This window comes from Penicillium oxalicum, chromosome IV, assembly GCF_001723175.1.
Source record: "Penicillium oxalicum strain HP7-1 chromosome IV, whole genome shotgun sequence".
In the NCBI taxonomy this organism is placed as follows: Eukaryota; Fungi; Ascomycota; class Eurotiomycetes; order Eurotiales; family Aspergillaceae; genus Penicillium; species Penicillium oxalicum.
Window position 1 is genome coordinate 2,114,247 of NC_064653.1, and position 25,050 is coordinate 2,139,296.

Here is a 25,050-nt window from a genome sequence, read left to right on the forward strand (position 1 = left end):
GAATCCGTGGTGAGCGCAGGGCGCTGTCGGCAGCCGACCGGAGGTATTATACAAGCAGTAGTTCAACTACTTCTTTTTGTTGGTTCAAGAATTTTGGAGAATGCTGAGGTAGTCTTTGTGCTTCAAGTGTAGCTCGTTCATACCACTTGGTTTTTGTGGTCAGCGCATTGACGAAGCATTGAGCGCCTCGATCGTCGTATGATGCTGCTGAGAATTGATGATGTCCCGTGGGAGCCCAGGTTGAGCGACGGCCCAATCAGCTGGCGGACAAACCAAGCCAGCGCTAGTCCGGAAACCTCGCGACTTTCCACCTCGAACCACCCGAACAACTTCAATTCTTCCCCATCCCACGACCCTCCCCCTCCACTCTCTACTCCAGCCGAGTCGCCCTCGCCGCCAGACCTTTCTGGACCCGGACTTCTCCCTCTACCATCAATTGACCAATTTTCGACGTGGTGCTCCCACCTCCCACCTGCCGCACAATGTTTCTTCGCTCCATCGCTCGCGCTGCTCCTCGCAGCCCGGCCGCCATCCGTGCCGGTCCCATGGCCTCGCTGAACGCCATGCAGACCCGTGCTGCCTCTGAGCACGCTATTGCCAACCCTACTCTCGCCAGCATTGAGAAGCGCTGGGAGGCTATGCCCCCTCAGGAGCAGGCCGAGCTGTGGATGCAGCTCCGTGACCGCATGAAGGTCGACTGGCACCAGATGACCCTGCAGGAGAAGAAGGCCGGTATGTGATGTCTTACGAACTCCTTCAATCTCATATCAATTGCAAACCTGCCGAGTCACCGAGGCCATGAGATCGTCGGCTGCTCTCAACCTCCCTCCCATTCCGGTTGGTGCGATCATCGCTGACATCAGGATTTTCTTTGCCTTTTTTGTCCTCTAGCCTACTGGATTGCCTTTGGTCCTCACGGTCCCCGCGCCGAGGCCCCCAAGGGTGAGGGTCTCCGCATCTTCTTCAAGGTTGCTCAGCTCACCGCTGCCTCGGTCGCCGTCTTCTACGCCATCCACTACTTCGCCAAGCCCCAGCCCAAGACCATGTCCAAGGAGTGGCAGGAGGCCAGCAATGAGTACGCTCTGGTAAGTGCTCTTTCTCCCCAAGTGATTGATTGAGGGGACATGTGCACGGCTGCAGTTGTCCTTTTTCATAGGTGGGATGGACATGCTGACTAAATCTCCTTTACAACAGTCCGAGAAGATCAACCCCATCCACGGCATCAGCAAGGATGGTTACGAGGGCCAGGGCTTCGTCCAGAGCCCTTCCGCCGACAAGTCATAAATGGATTGTCTTCCTGATTTGAAGTGGTAAGCGGGACTCTGGCGCCCGAGTTGTCTGAAGCGAATCCAGACTTCGCACGCCCGCATGGACTCGAAGATACCTATTCTTCGGATTACGATTTCCAGATCGCCAGTCATGTCTTTCCCGACACGCCTGCTGATGGGCATTCCGTCAACTCCCTTCATTGTCCTGTGTGGTTTTTTTTGTCCTTTGGCCCACAAGCATCCGAAAATGCGTGTATCCCGTACTGTGCTATAGTCAATGTATCTCCTTTGTAGCCATAGAGAAACAGATTGGACTGTTCTTTTTGTTTCATCTCTGCCGCAGCTCTCCTAGCCTCGCTGCCATCGCTGTCTTTGGAATATATGTGTAATTGGGATCTTATGTACGTAATGTGGCATATATCCACCTTTCTGACATAGTTGGTACTTGGGAGGTACTTCAGTTCCGTTGGTGCGTCCTGCTACCGGAGGGATTCGGAACCTGCAGAGCTGGTGCGGAGAACCCCTGTCCCAGCGCTCAAGCGCACAGCGACAGAGACGACCATTTCCAAGTGAATCGTGGCCAAGTTGAAATGGCGTCTACGATTGTGACAGAGAGGTCAAGCTGCTCAGAAATTGGGTCTCTGCCACTATGGAAGGCCATTTGAGCTTTGGACAGACCCGCTGGAATGCGCGTTCGAGACACATCCCAGAAACGGAATGATGGGCGGTTAAAGGACCCCCCGAGGTACACGTCAGAGATTTTCTACAGGAGATGTACCTGGGGCAGAAGCAACACACGATCATCCTTGGACCCTCGATGAGAGAAGCTCAATGAATTGAATCCACGGTGGAGGATTTTAGAGTCAAGCCATTGGCCTAGATCATCGCAGCGTTCAAATGGTGTAGGGCATTGAATAAGCTACGCACATTATAGATCGATACCTGGGGGTTCTGCTCTCCCTGCATCCGGGTGCCAAGCCGACCGGTGAGAAGGGACGAGAATTGCCTGGCAACGGGAGAATGAGAAACCGGCATTGAAGACAGCAGACATTGAATCGCAGTCACTGTGAGAGAAACACTGAGATAGAATGGGTTGTAGAATCATATGGAGATCTATTTAAAGATCTTCTTTTTTCTTTTCAAATAAAAAACACTATACTCTGCGAGTAGAGAGAATTTGCGTTGATAGACGCTTATAGTTGTGCTGGCCAACAGAACCTGGTCCCAATCGGTTCATCACGGGACCATCGGCAAAACCATCCCGGAAGGGTGTAGTGCGGTCCAGTTCCCGTGCCAGCGCGAGAAGGGAGGAAAGGTGAGTAGAGTCCACCAACCTCTTTCCTCTTCTTCCCTCTTTTCCCTTTCCCCCCATCCACACCTTTCCTGATCCTTACACCTCGCTCTTCAACACATCCATCATGTTCAAGAGGTACGTCACCCATCTCATTCCTACCCATTTTCATCGACATTTGGTCCTCTATTATCTCTGCAAAAGACTTTTCGCCCCCTAAACTGATGATTTCTTCGTTTGAACAGCGGACTTGCCCGGACCTTCGGGAGGGCTGCCTTCGCCCGGCCGACCCCCGTCGCCCGTGCCTTCAAGCCTCTCCGCGCTAATGCTCTGCCCGCTCTCTCTGCTCGCTTCGCCAGCTCGGATGTCGCTCAGAACGGCAAGATTCACCAGGTCATCGGTGCCGTTGTTGACGGTACGTTTGGATACTCGGATCGCCCTGTCGGCATCGGAAGGGACACGCGCGAAAATCTTTTCCGTCGCCCCAACCCATCGCCAATCTCATCGCAATCGCTCTCCACGCCACGTCAGAAGCAAACGCTAATCTGGTATTCGCCATATCGCAGTGAAGTTCGAGGGCGAGAAGCTCCCTGCCATTCTCAACGCCATTGAGACTGAGAACAACGGCCAGAAGCTTGTGCTCGAGGTTTCCGTACGTGCCCTCTGATTGGTCGGGTCCACTTTGGACCTTCCTCTCTACCCAAAAGACCAACCACCTTTCTATCCACTACTCACCCCAAGGTACACGGCTAACGCGTCTTTTTGCATCTATAGCAACACTTGGGTGAGAATGTCGTCCGTACTATTGCCATGGACGGTAAGCTTTCTATTCCCCCAACTACTGCGCCCGGTCACCCGGCAATGCTTTGGAGCCTCCTTCGGGATTCCGAATGGGGGGCTGCCTGGCTTGATGTGCAATCCTTTGTCCACCTATCGACCTCGGCATGCTAACGCCCCTTCTCAGGTACCGAGGGTCTGATGCGTGGTGCCGCTGCCCGCGACACTGGTTCTCCCATCAAGGTTCCCGTCGGCCCTGGCACTCTCGGTCGTATCTTGAACGTCACTGGTGACCCCATTGACGAGCGTGGACCCGTCAAGGCCACCAAGTTCCTCCCCATTCACGCCGAGCCCCCAGAGTTCGTCGAGCAGTCCACCTCTGCCGAGATTCTCGTCACTGGTATCAAGGTCGTCGACTTGCTCGCCCCCTACGCCCGTGGTGGTAAGATTGGTCTGTTCGGTGGTGCTGGTGTCGGCAAGACTGTGTTCATTCAGGAGCTGATCGTAAGTCTCGCTGCTCTTCTCCTCATTCTTCACCCCTTCGGTTTGACAGTGGTCTAATCCGCCGTGCTCTCAATAGAACAACATTGCCAAGGCTCACGGTGGTTACTCCGTGTTCTGTGGTGTCGGTGAGCGTACCCGTGAGGGTAACGATCTGTACCACGAGATGCAGGAGACTGGTGTCATTCAGCTCGAGGGTGACTCCAAGGTCGCTCTGGTCTTCGGTCAGATGAACGAGCCCCCAGGTGCTCGTGCCCGTGTCGCCCTGACTGGTCTGACCATTGCCGAGTACTTCCGTGACGAGGAGGGTCAGGACGTGCTGCTCTTCATTGACAACATTTTCCGTTTCACCCAGGCCGGTTCTGAGGTGTCCGCCCTTCTCGGTCGTATCCCCTCTGCCGTCGGTTACCAGCCCACCCTCGCCGTCGACATGGGTGGCATGCAGGAGCGTATTACCACCACCCAGAAGGGTTCCATTACCTCCGTCCAGGCCGTCTACGTGCCCGCTGACGATTTGACTGACCCTGCCCCCGCTACCACCTTCGCCCACTTGGACGCCACCACTGTGTTGTCTCGTGGTATCTCCGAGTTGGGTATCTACCCCGCTGTCGACCCTCTGGACTCCAAGTCCCGTATGCTCGACCCCCGTATCATCGGTGACGAGCACTACAACACCGCCAGCCGTGTCCAGCAGATGCTCCAGGAGTACAAGTCTCTCCAGGATATCATTGCCATTCTTGGTATGGACGAGTTGTCTGAGGCTGACAAGCTTACTGTCGAGCGTGCCCGTAAGCTCCAGCGTTTCCTGTCCCAGCCCTTCGCTGTCGCCCAGGTCTTCACTGGTATCGAGGGTCAGCTTGTCGACCTGAAGGACACCATCGCCTCCTTCAAGGCTATTATCAACGGTGAGGGTGATGACCTCCCTGAGAACGCCTTCTACATGGTCGGTGACTTCGCCTCTGCCCGTGCCAAGGGTGAGAAGATTCTGGCTGAGCTTGAGGGCTCTTCCTAAATGTAATTTTATCCACTTTGTTTAGCTAGCGGCGGGGTTTGTTTCCCATGTTTAACATTCCCCTCATGTCGAAAACTTTCGCGGCTTTTCTGAAATCTTCTTGCCTTTAAAGATCTGTCTTTCTCCCGTATGCTTGTTTGTTGACTTTTGTTCTTTCATGTCCGGATGTCCCGATTGGGATCATGACATCTCGTTGCTTTTGTTGATTGTTTTCCAAGTCTTTCTTGACGGGGGTGTTTTGTCCAGGTAGATTTGACCCTCCTTTTCTTGGTTGAGATACCGAGACTGGTGTTTTGGGTCGATCTCGCAATCAAAGTGGAGAAGAAACGAACTCGCCGAGTTTCGATTCACTCCTCTTTGTGTCGAGTAACCTGACGCAAGATCACTGCTCCGCCTTGGAATGATTTCGACACTGGCAGTCAAGCTGTCAAAGCGTGGGCTATGACACGGATGGCGAGAATTTCATCTGGTTCTCATGGGATAGGAGATGGAACGAGAGCTGACTTGCGCTTGGGGAGAGACGGATTTGATCTGTTGAGAAGAAAGTACGAGGAGGCTGGGGAAGGAAAAGAGATCCAGAGGCGGTGCACGTTGAACGAGGCAAGACACTTCCCCGTGTTGTCTGGCGAGCAGGTTGATGAGATTGCCTCCCCTGGTTCCTTCGCATTTTTCTTAAAAAAGCCTTGTTTAGACGCACCCTGACTTGGCTTTGTGTTTCATTATTGTGTATTTAGAGGTTCAAAACCTACGCCGTCTCATGGCAACCCTAAATATCGTCTTGGTGTCCAACTCAGTTTCCTTTGTCCATGTGCATTTGGCTAGCTTTCTTATGTCGTTTAGATTTGACGCGAATTGGAAAATTTCGAGTCTGTTGTCTTTCATAGCGAACCCATCATGTCTTGTAGTCTGAGGTTGCGACTTTAATGTGGGATATTGTAGTCAATTTGCGCGGATGACTGCCAACATACTGTGATGAGGGTATTGACCTCCCACCTAGCGACATTGTCTCGTCCAGCCTGATCCATGAACAGCAGATGTACACTTTTATGTCTATACCAGCTCTGCTCGTGATATTATCAATATCCCACTCGGCTACCTAAACTCCTGCTGTGCCACCAAAAGGCTCCAGACCCTCGAGAAATCCACGCCACATAAATACTTATCTACGAGACCTATCCAGCTCAGGCAGACAGGTCCAACCTAATGATTGATGCTGAACGGGTATTCTCCATCCTGTACTCACAGCACGCGAGATTCGCGAAACAATACCTGTTGAGTCTGAGATGCAAGATGTCGAATCAGTGTGTAGTCCAGTTCGATCTGACATGATTTGAGAGAGTTTACCCTCTCTAGATGTTTACTGGCCCAGCAGTCAGGTGTCTAAAGGGGTTTTCTCCCAGTCATGCGTTTCCCTCTTCCTTCTTCCTTCCCTCTCCTTAAATTCCCCAATCCAGATGTCTCGCCGCCAGATTGCTTTAATCCTTGCCTTTAGATCTGTAGGCTTGTCATGATTATTTTGTAATTGTGATACTACTACTACTACTACTACTACTACTACTACTACTACTACTACTACTACTACTACTACTACTACTACTACTACTACTACTACTACTACTATTATTCGTAAGAGCAAGACCAAGGTCAATATCAAAATTGATGGACATAAGCTCGTGATATAATAGGTACTTCCAGTACCTATTGGTTAGTTTGCATTCCTACCATTGATCCATTCCACTAACCTGAAGGTTGATGTCGGGACAAAAGCATCCTGTCACTCCACATGCCCGCTCCAGGCCAGGCCAGGCCCGGCTCCATCATTGATCCCTATTGTCAGGTCCGTACCGACTAGAATGTATATTTCAAGCTTGGTCCGTCTCCATGTTGATCCCTTCCATCTTGATGAGCCAGACCGATTTCAGGGGATAGTATTCTGACAGTAGTAGGACTGGTAGCAATAATGAACGGCCCCGGCAAAGTTGATAACTACCAAGATATAGATGATTTCCCCGCCTTATACCCATTGCAAAATGCAAAATTGTCAGTTCTGATGGATCTACAAATAGTTTACCGGTTCTCATGGCTTGGACCTTTATCCGGTTGATCTGATCCTATGTGAAATCGTGTGAAACTAGAGCATACGGCATGTCCGGCGGTCACAGTAATGGTACCTCAAAGTCCTACCTTGTGTACGGGCATAAATACCCAGATAGCAGTAACCCCAGCCGTATACCAAGGTATTATATTCAAACTCGCAGAACTCCACCACCTTGGTGGTTAGGTAGGAGGGAGGTATCGCGAGGTACCCAAGGATGTCAATGGAAGCCGTATCTTAGGTTGTCGGGCCGTCGTGCGCTGGGGCATAATGAAACTCGTGATTCATTTAGGCAGGGATTGACTACCTACCGACTAATGCAGGGGGAGAATTACTCAACAGTGAGGGGTTTCAACTTTTAGTATCTGTATGGATGCACTTTGAATTCCCAGAGTGGAGAATTGGAGACTGGCACAAGCTTCAAGCAAAATTTCAGGTAGACTGGGGTTCCGCTCAGTGTATTAAATTTGATTCGATGGGATAATGAGATATCCGCTACCAGTAATAAACGATTTATTTCATATGCAAACAGTTTTCAAAGATCTCCCAGGGTGCGTGGTTCAAATGGATAATGATTCATCATCGGAAATATGAGATGATTCATTACAGAGTGTTCTCCAGAGCAAGAACCTAGAGGTAGGGAATATGGTTAGTACCCGATCACAAAAAGAAAAAAAAAACAAAATCTCCATGAGGAAATGTGTACAGGTCACTGGAAGGGTTGAGTGCACTTCAAAGCACACCAGCGAGGACCCGATGGGGCAAAGTTGGGGGAAAATAAGAGCGGGAAAAAAGGAGGGAACAGGAGGCTCACCAATGCAGTTCTTGTCGGAATGTACACTTGCGTAAAGTTGGCGCGGCCATTCCACGGCATATCCGTCGTGAAGAACCTCGTCTCCTTCACGTTGCGGCCCAACCCACCATAAGCCGGGTCATCGGAATCCAGCACGATGCGGTATGTGCCGGGGACATCGACACCCACACGGTAATCGGTAAAGCTATCAGTGGGGTGGAAGTTGAAGATCCACAGCAGACCGGCCCGTTCAAAGACGAGCACCTTGTCACTCTCATTCTTCAGACTCACGTAGGCCTGAGGAGCGTGGAGCCAGCCATACTTCTCCTCGGTGACCTGCATGGCCCGGTCGAACTCGTTGAGGAACTTGTACCGGAGGAGGTTGTCCTCGGTCAGGTTGAGTTGACGACGGGCGTACCAGAAGGAATTGCCGTTGCCTTCGCGGGGGAAGTCGAGCCACTCGGGGTGGCCGAATTCATTACCCTCAAAGTTGAGGTAGCCCTCGCCGCCGAGACCGTGCGTCACAAGACGGATCATCTTGTGGAGGGCCATACCGCGCTCGATGACGGGAGTGAATTCTGTGAGAACTGACATGTGCGTGTACATTTCTTTGTCACAGAGCCACATCATCAGAGTCTTGTCACCGACCAGTCTGTTTTTTTGAAAGTCTATTAGCTGGTGCCTCACTTCTCGAACCGCCCCCAAGGCCCGAAGGGTGGGTGTCCTTTGTTTCAGTGCTACTTACGCTTGATCGTGACTCTCAGCATAGGCGATGGTCTTTTCACCGTGGCGGCGGTTGGTGAGAGTGAACGCGAGATTTCCAATGTCCCACTCGCTGTCTGACTTTTCCTTCAGAAGCTTGATGTACATGTCGGGAACAGCCATCGCCAGTCGGTAATCAAACCCGACTCCACCCAGCGCGTGAGGCAGACACAGTGCGGGCATACCCGAGACATCTTCTGCCACGGTGATACACTCGGGGTAAAGATCGTGAAGCATGGTGTTGGCGATGGCCAGGTAGGCCAGACCCTCCTCGTCGACGCCAGGGCCGAAGTACTCGTGGTAGCCACCAGAGAAGCCTCTGCATGTGTATTTTTTTAAGTTAGCCCAGACCCAGGACAGAACAAGTTGAGCGAGACAGAGAGGACAGAGCGGGAAGGTGGGAGGAACGATATAGACTCACGTTCCAATACCGTGATGTACGTAGAGCATACTGGTGACACCGTCAAAGCGGAAACCGTCGAATTGGTACTCATCCATCCAGAAGCGCAAGTTGCTAAGAAGGAATCGCAAAACTTCGTGGTGGCCGTAGTTGAACAAGCGACTGTCCCACAATGAATGGCGGCCCTTGGCGCCCTCATGGAAGTAGAGATGGTCGGACCCATCAAACATGTTGAGACCATCCAGTACATTCTTCGAGGCATGACTGTGCACCACGTCGAGCAGCACCACCAGCCCCATGCTGTGTGCGGTGTCGATCAACTCCTTCAGGTCCTCCGGGGATCCATAGCGGCTGCTGGCTGCAAAGAAGTTGTTCACCTGGTATCCGAAGCTGGCATAGTAAGCATGCTCCATGATGGCCATCAATTGAATGGCGTTGTAACCCAGATATTTGATCCGGGGCAGCATGTTCTTGGTGAACTCTTTGTAGGTTGCGACGCGGGTTTCGGGCGAGGAAATCCCGACATGCGCCTCGTAAATTCGGAGGCTTTCGGGCTTCTTGGGACGGGACTGCTTGAACGTGTACTGTTCACTGGCCGGCGGATTCCAGAACACGGCGTCGTAGTCGGGGGATACACTGAGGTCTTGCACGACCCGCTTGATCCAGGCGGGGATTCGGTAGATACGCTCGCCGCTAGGTAGCACCATTGTGATCTAGAGTGATGCCGAGAAGCGACGGATTAGCCCTTTGTTCTCTTTGCTCTGCTCACTGGTGTAGGAGGTCAATCGCAAGGAGCTCCACTCACCTTAATCTTGCTCTCGTGAGGAATGGCTGGGGCCCCATTCTTTGCGGGGACGGTCACCTCCCATACACCGAAGCTGTTCTTCGTCATGGGGTTGGCCTGTGCATCCCAATTGTCTAATGGCGTGTCAGTGCTATTCAATCACAGCTTTCTCCTTCTCTCCCGCCTCGGGTGAGGAGGATGGAGTCGGTGTACTCACTGAATTCGCCGACCAGCGACGCCTCCACTGCGTTCGGAGCCCATTCCCGGTACTTGACATCGCCATTTGATTGCGCATGGAGACCAAATGTTTCATAACCCTGTTGATTGGCGAGGCGCGGAGAATGGTCAGAATTGGGCGGAGCGATTGGTCCGGGAGCTTCACTGTACCTTGCTGAACTTGTCCAGACCACCCTCGGAGTCGGTGATGGTCTTGATCCAGTTCTCGATCACGCTGTAGCGTTGCTTCAGTACCGCGCGGTGGGGTTCCAACCACGGGTCGAGTGTGAGGACGCCTGAACAGGACAAGGTCTGGGGTTAGTTTCCAATTGCTTCACAAGACGTGATATGTCATTTTTTTTGCCGACTTCATGTTCTGAAGCTCTGAGCGACGGCGGTCGCCTATCTCCCTGGCCGACCTCGTCCACTCCACTTGCATGGGGAGCTCTGTCCGAGAGGGTCTGGCGGAACATGGAGGGAGCGCAGATGGGTGACGTACCTGTTCCGTCGGTGGGAATTTCAGTTGTCGAAGCCATCTTGAGCAGTTGCAAAGAGTCGACTATCGACGGGTCAACTGGCAATGCTGTGTTGAAATGAACAAAGGGAGATCGACGACAAGAGCGAGGATGGAAGAAGAAGAGAGGGAGAAAGATAAATGGATGGAATGAAATTGGCATCCCAGCTGAGAAGAGCTCCCGTCGAAGGGAACCTGGAACCGTCATGTGCGGGACCCCCTCCTCCGACGGTTCAACGCTTATCGGTCTCGACCGTCGAGATGATTGGGCTGTTTTGGAATTGTTGGGTTTTGAACGGAGGATTTCATTCTTTTCTTCTTTTCCTCTTTTCCTCTTTTCTACTATGGCTCTTTTGCCTCTCTCTCTCTCTCTCTCTCTCTCTGGGAGTGAATTGTCCTTCACCCAAGTCTTCCTATCCCTCCAATGTCCTGTTCCTATTTTCTCACTTTTTGCGTCTCCGTCTCAGGCGGAGGGGGGCGATGAGGGACTGGCCTAATGCGGGGAGCTCGGGCCTGCTGCGGGTCACTTTTGGGGGAGGAGGAGCAGGTTCCTCTTTGTATCAACCATGCATGGAGGGTGAGGGGAAATACAGCAGAGTACAAAGGGGTACATCTCCAGTCCCACTTGCATCAAGGTACAGTACAACCGTCGCCCGGTACCTGGCTGGACATGGACAACACCAAACGCCTCAAGTCACCATCGCAGTGGATCGTGCTCCTCCCGCCACCGATCATTCCAATTGTCAGACTCTGGTAGCTAGGAACCTGCTAGCCTACGAGTGAGAACCTGTACAGACTAACCCAGTACCCCCTTTCGATGCTGTTCTTCGCCCGCAGACTGTGGCCAAGATCCTCATAGTGGACACTCGGGGACTAGTCTCGACTACAATAATCCGGTTTTCGGTCTGGTGGTGAGCAGTTTCTGGACAGAGGTCCCCTGTTCCTCGCCCAGACTATACGGTACACTTTGGTATCATGAACGATTGCCCGTACACCGTTTGCACGCTCCTGCAAAAGAGCAATCATTTGATTTGGCACCCATCACTGCCCCCCCAGAGCCTTGAAAGAGAACTCGTCGTACAGGCCCAGGCATGTACGTACAATGTACATTGTACATGATAATGCCAGGTGAGAATACTAAGTACTAGTAGTAAGTATAATCGAGAGCAATTAATAGACTAGCCCGGTTCATTCTTCGCCATCTGCGCATGGACCCCAACACAGAGCAAGTCACTGTACAATGCAGACGGTCTTGAAGATCCTTCATTCTCAAAGGACCCGGCGAATCATCCTGGAGTAGGGACAAGTAACAACTGGCTGTACACCTTGTACCAATGTGAATGCGCTAGTCAAAAGTCCACCATCGGCGCTCGGCCGGGCGCGGTACGTGGACGGAGACGGGTTCGCCCCTTAACGCCAGATGCGTCTCGGTGTAGAAATCTCGGCCACCCGATTGCACGGCCAGCCCGCGATATGGACGAGGGTGGAGAAAGGATTTTTCTTATGATGGCCAAAAAAACATGTCTTTCGTGGGGGTTTTTTCTAAATGAAGAATATCAGTCAAACAGAATGAGACTGATCTCTACGGATCTAGCAAGATTGATGCTGTAAACACCGCAGACACGCAAGTCAAGAACGTCTAGTTTGACGAGATTTAAAAAAAGATAGAGAGAAAACAAAGATATCTCGTCTGTTTACTCTAATCACAGAATAATTATGCTAATCGATAAAAGTTCGAAGTTCGAGAGAGAGGGAGAGATAAAGAAATGAAACGATCATTGCAGTCATGACATTTTTCCAAGTCCAAGGTCAATCGACGACCTCCGGGGAAATTGGAGAAGCAGGAGATCACACAGGGCCTAGTTTCTTGACGAAATCACGGGACTCACTCGGACGCGGGACTCGGAGGCAACTCGCCAGTTGCCCACTGCACCGGCGTAGGACCCAGCCGGAACTCCAGCACCCCTCCGTCGGCAAAGATATCGTCCCACGTCAACCAGTTCTTTGTCCACGGTTGGCCGTTGACAGTGACCCCCTGCACGTGGATATTCTCATCGCCGTTGCCATCACCACCGGAGGAAAGGATGATCAGTTGCTTGCTGTCGCCGAGATCGATGGTCATGGAATCAAACCACGGCGAATGGATCAGGAAGGTGGTCTGGCCCGTGATGGGATACAACCCGATCATGTTCCATAACAGCCACGTCTGCATGGCACCGCCGTCGCTGTTACCGGGGAGTCCCGTGGGCCCAGTGGAATAGAAGCGCTTGGCCACGCTGCGGGACTGACGGACAGAAAAGTCCGAGTGTCCGACGTAGTGGTAGAGATAAGGGATGTTGAACATTCTATCGACCACCGTTAGTTCTCGTGGACATTGCTCTCCGCTTCTCTCAGATGATCGCCCCCCCGGCGCCCTGGAGGACACTTACGGTTCATTCGTGGGATCAAAGATGATGCCTGGTGATCCTTTGGCGCCATCGGTAAACATGGTCTCGAGCCGCTTGACGACCGTCTCGGGGCCTCCCATCAGCTCCACGAGATGCTTCATGTCGTGCACGTCGGCCCAGGAATACGCCCAGGAGTTGGCCTCGTAATAAGGATCTGCCCAGTAGCCGCTGTCACCCAGCGGATCCGTTGCGATGAAGCCGGTGGTGTTCCGCGGGACAACAAAGCCCGCAAAGCCCAGCGACGATTGCTTCGGGTTCCAGTGATTGCGCCAATTCCGTGAGCGGTTGAGATACTTTTCGGCATCTTCTCCTTTCCCCAGTCCCGCTGCTACTTGATAGAGGCTGAAGTCGTTGGCCGCATACTCCACAGCCCGACTGACGGCCCGACTGAACTTGGGGGTGATGTATCCCAATTCAAGCCAGTCGGGCAGCGCGCCTCGACCTTCGTGCGTGGACGAGTCGGTGGCCATGTGGTCGACGGGGGTATTCGACGGGGCTACTTCAGCGTCCTTGACCATGGCTCGGTATGCATCCTCCCAGTTGACGGATCCTCGGACGCCCTTGACATATGCATCGGCCAGGACATTGTCCGCATTGGAGCCGCCTTGGGTGCGGCCGTTGTAGTTGGATGATCGTGCATCAGGCAGATAGCCCTCATTTCGCCAAATATCAACGAGCGATCGAATCTGCTCCTCATAGGCAGTCGGTTGCAGGACCTGCATCAAAGCTGTTCCACAACGGAAGAGGTCCTAGACAATTGAACGAGTCAAACGGGGGTGGTTCATCTGGGAAATGCTCCCAGAAGATGGAGTCAAGGAGTTATCTGGGATCTCATGGAACTTACCCAGAAAGTGAAAATGTCTTGATAATATGGCTCCTCCGACTGCCATCCGGGATTCTCACCGGTTTGGTTTGTCGGGATGAGATGCATAAAGTACAGAGATGTATACAGCAAACTGAGGCTTGTCTCATTCGTGTTGGTCGTCTGGATCTTCGACAAGACTTTGGCATTCCATTCGGCGACAGCATCGCTGACAACGGCGGCAAACTCGGTTCCAGAGGGAATCTCGTTATTCACGTTCCGGCACGCTTGGTCGGAGGAAATCCACGAGATGCCGACTCGAGATATCACTTCGTCGTCGCTAAAGGTGAAGAGGGCACCGATACGAACTGTCTCCGAGTCGGAAGAGACAAATCCCCCCGGTTGTTCGACACTCGGGCTGGCACCCGCAGCCACAAATGTCTTGTTGCTGGTTGCATTGGACTCGAAGTAGCCGCCTATATCGGTAGACGGTCATGTTAGCCTGTCTTCTCTTTCTCCTACTGCCCAGTAATAGGGAGGGGGCTAAGGGGGTCTGGCTTTTTCGCATTGGCTGCAGACACGCACAGAAGTAGATTGTCCAGTCGGGAGCCTCGTTCCATCCATTGTTGTATATCCCGTGACCCTCATAATGACCGTCCGCAAAGACGGTCAGGTTTCCACCCTCATAGTGCTGTCCTAAGCCCTGTCCGCGAAACGACGGAAGCACATGGGAGACATCCACAAGCACGTGGTTCTCCTCGTCCGAGTCCCGAGGGAACGAGTATCGATAAATACCGGCTCGAGCAGAAGCACTCAGCTCAACCTCCACGCCCTCTGCCGTATGCGCTTGATAGTACCCGACGGAGCCTGTATCGGCTCCTGCGCGAGGCACGGTGATGTTGGACAGGGGATCCTCAATGTGGCCTACCAGGGGCAGCTGAGAGACTGTACCATACTTGGGAGCGCCACCCGTCCCCTGCTCATGCATCAAGCTGAAGCCCGAGAACTCTCCTCCGGGGAGATAGCCAGCGTATGCATCGGCACCCTGCTGAAGTAGATCAGGTCCCAACTTGACCATACCAAAAGGCCTTGCAGCTCCCGGAAAGTCATTTCCACCGTTTTGTGTTCCCATACTAGATCAGGATCCGTCAGCTTGGATGAACCTCAGAGACATCACCCAACCGCCCCCAACGGGATGGGGAGGTGCATTTGCTTACAAGACATCAACATGTTGGGCCCAATCGTCAGCCGTAGACACTGCGGCCAGAAATGCAAGGCCAACCAGCATGTTAAGGGAGAGCATTGCGGAGAATCTTTATTTCATCGCCTGTGTTGTGACCTGGACAAGGTCGCTGTGAAAGACAATCTGGAGGACAGGCGGACCGAAGGTTGAACATTCGCTGTTGCCAGTGAGCGTGGTCACAATGCAGCTAGACCTACGATCTATGGCCTTGATTTCGCTCCGTGAAAAAGCGCAAGATGAACAGCAATTTACAAACCACCAAAGAAAAACGAAAGCGTGGGCCAAACGACTACTCAAATGTCATTGTCGGCTCCGTGTGGACTCACGCCCTCCTCCCCTGCCGCAAGCACCTCACGAGCTCATACAGTCATGATCCAGTCAGCACGTGCTAAGGGTCTTTGTTCTTTTGGCCCCACGAGGTTTTCCCCGTTATGGAGACGAGGATTGACTACGGCACATGTGCCAAGTTCCGTAAGCACAATTCGTGGCCATGCTGTCCATCCATTGTCTCTGACTAGTGTGCGCTTGGCTATCCAGGGTCTCCATCAGAGTCCCATGGATATTGACACAGATGGCACTGACGTCTGACATGCCTCCAGTCCACTATTTCTCTCTCTCCTTCTCCCTATTCATGTTCCTTTCCTCGTCTGTCGCTGCAATTTCTTTGGACCAGCGTCAGACCAACTTCAAACCGTCAGCAGTCCCATCCGAACAACCTGCTCGAGTCCTTGATCTCCATGAGGCACCTGTCCTTGTGCCCCGAGACAGTAACAAGTCCAAAGGGATGAGCCCGAAAAGACACGGCTCCAACTCTAGACCTCTCTGTTTTCCTTTTTTTTTCTGTTTTATTCTTTTTTTTTTTTTTTTTTTTTTTTTTTTCATTTTCCTGAGACCCCTAGCCCTAGATATCCAATGCGCCCCACGTCATGGGCGCCTTCGGTAGTGGCACCCATTCTTGATGGCTTGTCCTTGGCCGGGGCCCGTCCCCATACCTCGCGTCCTTTCTCTGGGTCTCTGAAGACCACCCCAGTCCCACTTAAACGACTATGCTATGAACATGTAATGCTGTGAACCAGTTTGCTGTTGGCATGCGAAGATACATCACACAAAAGTGCCCTTCTTGCGACAAGGCCTCCCACTCTCCTCTACATGTGTGTACGGTGCGTAGGGACCATATGGAGTAGTCATGCCATGCACGCGCTTGCTTAATCTTCACGAACAAGACAGCCATAGTTTACCACCCAATCCGGGACCAACATGTTGTCACCTGGACAGAAAAGGGCGATGCGACTCGTTGTGGAAACGTCGGTAGCATCCGCCCAACGGCAGGGGCTCGGATCCAGAGAGATGACCATTTTATCATCTGCACGAATCAACTGCGCTGCACCATGGAGGTTTTCCAACTTTTCGAGTCTACCGACCGGTCATAGAGTACAGGCAGTCTCACCCGTCGCCTCTCGTCGCCCGTAGGTCCATCGTGCACAATTGACCATTTCGTTTCCTCCCGCCGCTCAGGCGCAATCCACTGCGGGTCATCGGAACCGGACATTTATGTCCTGCTGAATTGTGGCTCAGGTACCCACGGGAATCTATTCGGTCGTTGGACAGCCACTACTTTTCAGATGGGTTTCCCTCTAACTACCGGTCCTGGTTTCGTTCCTAGATAGTGGTCCGGTCTCTCTTGCTCTTTCCGAGGGAAGGGAAAGGGACGGGAGAGAGAGAGAGAGGGAGAGTGCGTGTGTTTGTCTGTGTGGCCGTGTGTACTGTGCACCACCGACCTCTCTGCAGAACGACTGGGTCTCGGGCGGCTTGGACCTCAAATCAACGGGCTCACATATGAGTTTTCGTTACATTCTCTGGATCGACATGGCGATCGGCCACACGTGGAATGCTTGGTTGGCTGAGATCAACAAGAGCAAAGGCTAATGTCCCTCTTTCCCGAGTGGAAAAAAAGAAAAGAGACGGAAACGATCTTCCAGAAGATCAAATTTGAGCAGATCTGATGATTCTCAATGCTTTTCTTCTCGAAAGGATCTCAAAGGATAACCCCCAGAAGAGGCAGACCACAATCTATGGGTCACAAAAATCGGCCTCGCTACAGGTCCCATCCATGCAAAGAGGGCACTCTGGAGAACGGGACTTGACCCCGTCTTTTGACAACCAGGGATTGGGTGGATTGGACCTGGTATTTCCACCGGTGCAACGGCCACCTCTTAAGGACATGCCGATTGAGGCAAGGACTCCGGGCTCGCACACACACAGTATAGGGGACTAGGGAGTGAGCTCACCGCAATCGTGATCACATCTCCTTACTGACGTAGGGGAGGAAGCTATGGCATGGCCAAGAATGGACTTCACTGGATCTTCGGCTCCAGCAGGGGTGGGATCCACCGGCTCGATGAGCCGAGTCATGAACCGAGGAGGCAAAAGAAAAAAAAAACAGAAAAGAAAAAACAAAGGCCCTGATGAATGGTGATCGGGAATGGCTCGGCATGATTCGTGAGAAAAGAGGCAATCTACCATCACTACGAGCACCTTTCCTAGTCGTCACCGTGGCCTCGTGATTTCGATCATCGAAGAACTGAAGCACAAGGGTGCTCTCAACTATGAAGCGATTATTAGCGTAAAGAAGAGCGTGACCTCAACTTGTGCAGTGAAAGATGATCACAGCAGTGAAGGAATAATAATCACTTGGCCGCGGTAACCGAGCTTGTATGTGGTAACTTGTCTCTCTCGCTCTCTTCAAGCCGAGACTGGTCAATCATCCAGGGCTGCTTCAGTCTCGGGCAGACCGACATGTCCAGTTGTCCACCCTAGCGGTAAGGCACCAACCCTGTGCCCCCCCAAAAGGGACTAGCGCGTTGCCCCGAGGGTCAAGCTTCCAATCGCCAACCGAGTCCGGATCCTAAACCCCCCAAAGAAATTCATAGTCCAGTCACGCTATTTGTATGAGTTCCGCGATATCCAGACCAGCAGAACGACGGGCAAGGAACAGCATCATACACCCATTTCTCAATCGGAGCGTTTCCACCATGCAATCATCCAGAAAGTCGTGATCTTTACCTGATCGCCATGAGTCCTCCACCCATTCCGTTTCGCTCTGCCGCCCGCTCTCTGCCTGTCCATGTCCAGGTACCATGAAGCCTCAACCTCGGCCACGACCCCAACTTACCTGGTGGATGCGCGTCCGCCGATTTATCTATAACATCGAATCACCACTTCAACTGCGCGGCACCCTCACACGGCTCAATCATCGGCACAAGCATCCGATCTGGGCGTTACTTCGTCTGCTGTGCCCATTTCCATCATGGCAGTTTCCGCTCCCCGCGCCCGTCCCCGTCAAGACCATGCTCAATAACGTCCCGCTTCTACAAGCACGCAAAGCGGCAGCCGACCTGACCAACATGCGTTCCGTACCCCTGTGGCGCTCCCGAGACACACCTCTCCGTGCGCTTTACCGGATATACGAGGCGGTGGTTGCGCGGGAATTCTATGCGATCGGATCGGAAGTGGAGTACTTCTGGTACCAGCCGCGGAAGAATTGGGCAGTGCATCGGATCCCCGATCCTCAAGATAGCGACCCGGTTCGATATGCGATCCTGGCGTGCATTGCCGAAGAGCTCGCCCTGGCATTCAACTGGCGCATGAGCCTCGGGATGCGACGCGACAAGAACAAGCATATCTATCGCAAGACCTTTGAAGATTGCTTGCCGTCATTTGTGCCCGAGATGGCCCCCGACTGGGCCAAAGTGGTGGCTCCGATCGATGTCGAGCTTCTGCATGAGTTTCCGTCTGATTTCTTAGATCCAGCTGGGAGACTGGTGCTTGAGCATGGCGGTGAAAATCCCATCTTTGCACAAAGGAACATCATCATGGACACGGGCCACTTTTATACCGTCTGAGGAAAGAAAGAATGTTGAGGGCCGGTGTGACTCCTTGTCTGCGTCGAGTCCAGGGATGTCGAATTTCAGAAAAAGACGTCATTATCGTATTGCTGCCGATACGCAGTAGCGATTTCGACCATCGTTGCGTCGTCTGGGGCCGTTTCAAAGGAGCATATGTTGAGCGTTCGGATATACTCTCGATTCAGCGGTCCACCATTCTGCCTTCTCAGGTGATGCAAAATTGCAAGCACGTCAGCAATATCCGATCCCCGTTTCGCATGCCGTTTGCTGTGGTGGATGCGACGGAGTTTCCGCTCCAGCGCCCACTCCAAGGGCACGGCCAGAACACGAAGATATCGACCCTCCCAGAGAACAATATTCTGCTCCTCCGCCTTTTCAAAGAGGAGTTGCCGAAATTGATCGGGGACAAAGAACGCCAGTTCTTCGTTCACCCAGTCGTCGATGAATCCAAGACGCCGGGCCGCGCGGGTGATGGCGTTCTGTAGCGGTTTCTTGATCTCGTTATCGTGCGCCCATTGGGGGTCCAATAGATAGTCGATGTCGCCGGTGCTTTCGCGATTTCGGAAGAAATTCGTGGCGAGAAAGCCTCCCGTGGAGATCAGGGTGATGGGTGCAAAGGCAACGAGCCAGTCATCCTTGCCCATCTCGTTGTCCAAGACTGCCAACCCTGGATGCCGAGACCAGACAATAGTCATCAGTTTTCAGCATCTTATCAGGTCACGGGTCGGCTTGCGTAGCGTATATGGACGGTCTTGTATGCAGGTGAAGCGATCAAGAGGGAAAGAGGAGGAACGAGGGAGGAGAGAGAGAGAGAGAGGGAGGGAGAGTAATCACCTTGTTTAAAGTCCTCCGCACCAAACCTGTCTTTCTCCCTCTCCATGAGTAAATCAATCTTCTTCTCGCAGGTAGATGGCACCGTTTGCAACAGCAACACTCGGTTAAAAGAAAACACCCCCCTTCTCCTCTTCCTCGTCCCCAAAAGTACGTGATAATCAACGTCTACGGTAGCCGGTACCTAGACAAAGTCGTATAATACCCTCAGCTGAAAGGACCCCTCCCGCCTAAAACTCATCATGCTTCATCAATCCAGCGAACGCCCACCAAAGAAAACAAATCAAGAGCGAAGAATCAAAAAAAAGAACAAGCCGCTCGCTCGCGCGCACGGTCACGGTCAGAAACGCATGTTCGCATGATCGGCCCTTGTGCGTACTTGGGTGCCGATTCTCGAGAATTCCAGGCCACTTGCAGATAAGCCGCCTTTTTTCAGATGAGAAAAGGTCGAGACTTTTTTTTGCACCGTTGATGGAACGGTTTCCCCCCTCCCCCCTCTCCCCGGGGGGAGGCCGTTCCTCGATGAGTGATTTCAACCTGGTTTGTTTTTTTTTTTTTTTCTCTTTTTTTTTGCCTTTCTGAGAGGCAGTGCAACTGGAAATCCTGCTCAGAAACAAAAAAAAAAATCTAGTATTTCTAATCTTGCCATGCACGCCGCCTGAATTGTATGTTTCTCAGCTGACGATGATCTTACCAGGAGGGAGTCGGTGGGTGGTGATGATAATGCCTGCTTTCTACATGTGGTCGAGCGCGTCGGGAACAACGATTACTTTCAAGGGATCCCTACTAGTTCAGTGGTGTTGGTGACCGAGTAGCAGAGCCATAGACCTGTTGTGTTTTTTTTAAAGTCAGAAGAGGAAGCTGGAAAGAGGAGAAGAGTGAAAATCAAAAGTCAGATTCATGGTACTTGAACAAAAGGGTCATATGATCTCCCCGTGTTGTAAGGTTGCCGACCAAGAAGTACTGATTTCGTACGAAGCTACTCAACAGGTACTGAACTACTTCCAGTAGTAGTATTACTCTACTACTTGCTACTACTGGCTTGACTACCCAGTACTTGCGTGAGTTGTAAAATCATCCGCAAACACCAAAAACAAAAAGCAAGAACAAAAAAAAAATTGAACTTTTCAGCCTTGCAACCCCCTTCATGCATCTGCAAAGCGAGAGAGCATGAACATGAACCCGCGCATGTAAGGAAATGTTAGGGTAAAATGGATATGCGCGAACAAACGTCAGACGCCCCCGGCCATGAGGAACGAGCGAGACTGCCGGTAAGCATGCAGATCCCCCAGTCTGAAACGGGTTTTCAGTATCAATTCCGGGAGACAAGTCCATATTTCTAGGTGGTATTGGAAGGGTTGGGTTCAAACCGGTGTACAAGCCATGGTCTAGACCGTGGATGGCTGTATCCACCTTTTAGTTGGCTGGAAGATACCGAGGAATTGCTGTAGCTCTGCATGGGGACATTTGGAAGCCAAATCTGAGGATAGAAGATCTGCTCTTGTTCTACTGTAGTTCTGGGCAAAATCAGCACTTTGACTAAATATTCCCCTCTATTTTTTCCATTTTGGGGGGGGGGGAGGTAAATTAGAGAGATTCCATCTTGATGTAGTGGATGTATCGTTTCGGGGAAATCGTTAAGTAGTAGAGGTAAAAGGTACATACGCTGTCGGTCTGTGCAGGGGGCTCTAGGCCAGCTGCAAGTTCTTCTGATATCTCCTATCTTTGCTTTCGGAGTCCCGATTCTATCGCCGAGGTCCATTCATCGCTGCCCCCCGCCCCCTTAAAGGGACCTTAGGTACTTGCCCAGAGTCGGTGAGGTTACTCGTATCATTTTGTGACAGTCATGTTTCCCCATTTTCACCCATTCCTCCTCCTCTTCAATCAATTTTCTACTGATTTTCTATGGTGGATCTTCAAAATGAAAAAGAACGGCTGAATTAAAAGCAGAGCTTCTAGCAAACGTGTTGAAAAAGGTATCTGCAGGTAACGGAAATAATCGGAGACCTCACCAGAAGCCAAAAGTACCTTTGCATTTCCCTATGAAGCATTTGAAGAACTTTCAGATGTGAACAGTGAAATCTGCTTGTCTACAACCATTGCTATCGAGTGGCGTTTATTCTGGAAGATTAGCCCTGGGGGTTAGACAGATACAAGATAGATTCGGTCGGACGAGACAACTTTTGTTCTATGCTACTCACATGCATGCCCAATTGCAGTTGCAACGCAACAGGTTTATTACGGTAGGTCAATTTGTAAACCCTTGTATATATCAAGGAAAATGCACAGGAAAATAACCCGAACCATCACTCAAGCGCGAGTGAGGGAAGGGGGCAAAGAATTCATTGGAAGGCTGATTCTAGAAGTGTCGTCCAAGTCGCCAAGCTTCCGTCATTCGTCAAGCTTCCTCACCGTAGGATCCCAGGCACACGGGCTATATTCCTCGGTCTCCAAGTCCCGGAGCTCTTCAGGAGACAACTTGAAATCGAAGACGTCGGCATTGGCCACGATCCGTTCCGGTGTCACACTCTTAGGCAGCGGGATGAAGCCCTTGTCCAGACTCCAACGAATGAGAATCTGAGCCGGGGTCTTGTTATACTTTTTGGCAAGCCTCTGCAGCGATGGCTCTTCAAACCGGGCACCTCGCACAATGGGCGAGTACGCCTGCAGGGCAACACCTTTGGAGGTGCACCACTCCACAATATCTTTGCGAGCCAGCCAGGGATGAAGCTCGACTTGATTGACGCTGAGGATACCTCCTCTGCCTTTTCCGCCGCGTTCCGCCTCCAGCTCGCGGATATGCTGCTGGAGTTCCTCAAGATGGTGCACACCATAATTACTGACACCGATGGACCGCACTTTACCGGCTTCGACGGCTTCGACCAGCTTCATGCCTTTAGCCACGGAACTTGCCTCCAGGTGAGGGACTAGATCTGGGGACATCCAAATGGATTTGGGGGTTTTTTTATTTTATTTCACGTACCGCTTTCCAAGCTCCCTTTCGGTTCTCAGAGCCACCCATGGGCTTGTGGAGAAGCATGAGGTCGATGTACTCGAGTTTTGTCAGAGCAAGACTCGTGTCGACCGTGGCCCGAGCTTCATCATAGCTGATATTGATGACCTTGGAGGTGAAGAAGATTTGATCGCGGGGAATCCCCGAGGCATGGATGGCGCTGCCACATCCCGCCTCGTTCTTGTAAGCCGCGGCCGAATCGATCTACGTGGATATTAGAAGGTGGCCGTCGCAAGGGACATGGGGTTACAGCAACTCACATGGCGATAGCCAGCTTCTAGAGCCTCCCGGCAGCATCGCTCGGTTTCTTCGGGCGGACTACACAATTGAGAACCATATAATGTGAGCGTCGGACGATATGGAGTGACCCAAAGAAATGAACAAGATGCTTGCAGGATAAGACCTTACGTCTTGTAGACCTGGAAGTATCGTATGAGCCTTCTCTCTGAATTTAGTACTGACGACGACTTCATGATTGACTTACACCAAATCCCAGACGAGGAATCTCATAGCCACTGGCGAGTCTGAGGGTCGAATTCACAGTTGTAGCCATCGTTCGTAGGGTGTTGGAAAAGTGTTGGCGGGGCATGTTCCTCGCAGGAGATGCTTATCGGCCACAAGGCGGGGGGAGACGGGGGTCAGTGAGATCAACTAGAAGAGGACACTCGCGTTATCGTTATTTTGGTCGATTGGTGTCCACGTCATCTCGATCCGACCTGTCTAGCCGACGGTGTCTTACCATCAACAGGTTCGACCACAAGGAGGAATTTAGAAATAAACATGACAGCGCAATTCGCACGAACCGTTACCCGCGACAAAAATCCATTTTCTTGTTCTCCAGAGGACGAATCCAGATGCTCTTTTCGTCTCTCATCATACCCCTGCAAGTCGATCCAAAAGGCTTGGTATGGGCGTGCATCTTCCCTGGTTCGTCTCCCAGTTGCTGAAAATTAACCTTATATACTTCGCGTGGGGCTGCTTTTTTTTTTTTAATTTTTTCGTCCACGATAAAAACATATGGAAATAATGATGCTCTCCGCTGCGGCTCTGATTTGTTAGTTGAAACACACGTTTACAGCTACTCAAAGTCGACCCTTTGTCCCACGGATCTCTCATGTAGAAGCAGATTTGCAACGAAGCAGTGGCTGACTTAAAAAATGCACGAGCTCAGAACAGAAACTTTTAAAAGGTTGTCATCCTTTGCAGCATGTCTGAGAGGGTCGCCGCTGTCACTTGGACATTTCCGAGCTGGTGGCGTATGACGCCAAGACACGTTCGTATTCGGCGGCTGCTGTGGTCCGATCAAGTGTGGTCGCTTTGCAACATCCGGGGAGCATCTCCTCTTAAAATTTTCACTTAGCTACATGATCAATCATCAGCAATCTGTCTCCCAAAAGCTCTCTCAGGTCTCTGGAGGTCATCAAAATCCTCACTCAGCTCCAAGATGCTGTTCCGCATCCTCGTAACAGCCAGCGCCGTAGTTAGCGGCGGATCAGCCGTATATCTCTATCTGTTCCACCAAAGGCTGGCATCGCGAATAGAACACCACACACACCGTGGAACACTCTCATCACAGTCCCCCAGACTTCTGCTGGTCAACTCAGTGCCCGAGCATGATTTCACCAAAGAGCACTTTGCCCTTCATGACCATTCGTCAAAGCAGGTCTCACGCGATGCGCTCCCGAAAAACATCTCTCCCGACCAGCTTTTCACAAGGCTGGTGCGCCGTAACATGACGGCGTTTAGCCGTCTTCCCCAAGCGTGGATGATACGACTCGTCAGTACGACACCAGAAGAGCTACAGAGCTTCAAAGCCTCCCATCTCGGCTCTCTGAACTTTGACAAAGGTGACCTTGTCTGCGGGGCTTACCGTGTCGTTGACCGCAGCGAAAACAAGGTGGAATTTGAAATCAAGATGAAGAATGTCGACTTTTTTCACGGCCGACTCGCTTTGGGCTATAGGGAGATTGGGGATCACATTGTGTTTTCCAGTGAGACGTTCATGTGGAGACGGACTGAAGAACGTCGACCGATGCCGTTGGAAAAGCCTTTGTTGCAGTGGATGCATGAAACAGCTTCGTGGTGGCTGCTCGAATCTGGTGTCAAGTACTTGATGGAGTTGGAATCTTGAGACGTGGAAGGCTTGCGTGTGTCTGATTCGACTTTTGTGTTTGTGTTTTGAGGCCAAGTAGTATTGACTCGTTTACGCCGAGACCTTCTTGGAGGTGCTGGCGCTGACCAAGACATCCTGAAGTACCGGTGATGGTCTATCTTTAGTAGTGCAGATAATGCAAATGTTCCTGGATGCTCTTTCTATTCGAGTATTTACAATCTGATCATCGACTGATCCGATGAAATCCATGTAGCCTTTGTTTCCTCACACAAAGGGCTATTTA

General features: G+C 51.8%; 10 protein-coding genes across 10 annotated transcripts; 6 read left to right on the plus strand and 4 right to left on the minus strand.

Annotated features, from left to right (window-relative positions):
• Positions 1-482: 482 nt before the first annotated feature.
• On the plus strand, positions 483-1,284 carry POX_d05517 (Cytochrome c oxidase polypeptide 5; the record flags this gene model as incomplete). Its single annotated transcript, XM_050114361.1, has 3 exons — positions 483-732; positions 892-1,085; positions 1,195-1,284. The coding sequence occupies 3 exons, from the start codon at positions 483-485 to the stop codon at positions 1,282-1,284; spliced, it is 534 nt and encodes a 177-aa protein (XP_049969312.1).
• Positions 1,285-2,686: 1,402 nt separating this feature from the next.
• On the plus strand, positions 2,687-4,849 carry POX_d05518 (ATP synthase subunit beta; the record flags this gene model as incomplete). The annotated part of the gene is made up of 6 exons (XM_050114362.1): positions 2,687-2,697; positions 2,805-3,085; positions 3,126-3,211; positions 3,334-3,376; positions 3,524-3,840; positions 3,917-4,849. The coding sequence occupies 6 exons, from the start codon at positions 2,687-2,689 to the stop codon at positions 4,847-4,849; spliced, it is 1,671 nt and encodes a 556-aa protein (XP_049969313.1).
• A 2,698-nt stretch (positions 4,850-7,547) lies between these two features.
• POX_d05520 (1,4-alpha-glucan-branching enzyme) lies at positions 7,548-10,435 on the minus strand (the record flags this gene model as incomplete). The annotated part of the gene is made up of 8 exons (XM_050114363.1): positions 7,548-7,574; positions 7,759-8,389; positions 8,483-8,818; positions 8,921-9,612; positions 9,705-9,817; positions 9,901-10,000; positions 10,071-10,195; positions 10,399-10,435. 8 exons carry the CDS (start codon positions 10,433-10,435, stop codon positions 7,548-7,550), a joined length of 2,061 nt encoding a protein of 686 aa, XP_049969314.1.
• Positions 10,436-11,388: 953 nt separating this feature from the next.
• On the plus strand, positions 11,389-12,056 carry POX_d05521 (uncharacterized protein; the record flags this gene model as incomplete). The annotated part of the gene is made up of 3 exons (XM_050114364.1): positions 11,389-11,517; positions 11,596-11,796; positions 11,982-12,056. The coding sequence occupies 3 exons, from the start codon at positions 11,389-11,391 to the stop codon at positions 12,054-12,056; spliced, it is 405 nt and encodes a 134-aa protein (XP_049969315.1).
• A 242-nt stretch (positions 12,057-12,298) lies between these two features.
• Positions 12,299-14,965, minus strand: POX_d05522 (uncharacterized protein; the record flags this gene model as incomplete). The annotated part of the gene is made up of 5 exons (XM_050114365.1): positions 12,299-12,758; positions 12,843-13,609; positions 13,705-14,138; positions 14,248-14,795; positions 14,880-14,965. 5 exons carry the CDS (start codon positions 14,963-14,965, stop codon positions 12,299-12,301), a joined length of 2,295 nt encoding a protein of 764 aa, XP_049969316.1.
• A 2,405-nt stretch (positions 14,966-17,370) lies between these two features.
• Positions 17,371-17,972, plus strand: POX_d05523 (uncharacterized protein; the record flags this gene model as incomplete). Its single annotated transcript, XM_050114366.1, has 3 exons — positions 17,371-17,404; positions 17,675-17,724; positions 17,784-17,972. 3 exons carry the CDS (start codon positions 17,371-17,373, stop codon positions 17,970-17,972), a joined length of 273 nt encoding a protein of 90 aa, XP_049969317.1.
• A 70-nt stretch (positions 17,973-18,042) lies between these two features.
• POX_d05524 (uncharacterized protein) lies at positions 18,043-18,807 on the plus strand (the record flags this gene model as incomplete). Its single annotated transcript, XM_050114367.1, has 1 exon — positions 18,043-18,807. The coding sequence occupies one exon, from the start codon at positions 18,043-18,045 to the stop codon at positions 18,805-18,807; it is 765 nt and encodes a 254-aa protein (XP_049969318.1).
• A 65-nt stretch (positions 18,808-18,872) lies between these two features.
• Positions 18,873-19,454, minus strand: POX_d05525 (uncharacterized protein; the record flags this gene model as incomplete). The annotated part of the gene is made up of 1 exon (XM_050114368.1): positions 18,873-19,454. The coding sequence occupies one exon, from the start codon at positions 19,452-19,454 to the stop codon at positions 18,873-18,875; it is 582 nt and encodes a 193-aa protein (XP_049969319.1).
• Positions 19,455-22,032: 2,578 nt separating this feature from the next.
• Positions 22,033-23,207, minus strand: POX_d05526 (putative oxidoreductase; the record flags this gene model as incomplete). The annotated part of the gene is made up of 5 exons (XM_050114369.1): positions 22,033-22,527; positions 22,625-22,858; positions 22,915-22,972; positions 23,063-23,073; positions 23,139-23,207. 5 exons carry the CDS (start codon positions 23,205-23,207, stop codon positions 22,033-22,035), a joined length of 867 nt encoding a protein of 288 aa, XP_049969320.1.
• An 891-nt stretch (positions 23,208-24,098) lies between these two features.
• On the plus strand, positions 24,099-24,785 carry POX_d05527 (uncharacterized protein; the record flags this gene model as incomplete). Its single annotated transcript, XM_050114370.1, has 1 exon — positions 24,099-24,785. The coding sequence occupies one exon, from the start codon at positions 24,099-24,101 to the stop codon at positions 24,783-24,785; it is 687 nt and encodes a 228-aa protein (XP_049969321.1).
• Between the last annotated feature and the right edge of the window lie 265 nt (positions 24,786-25,050).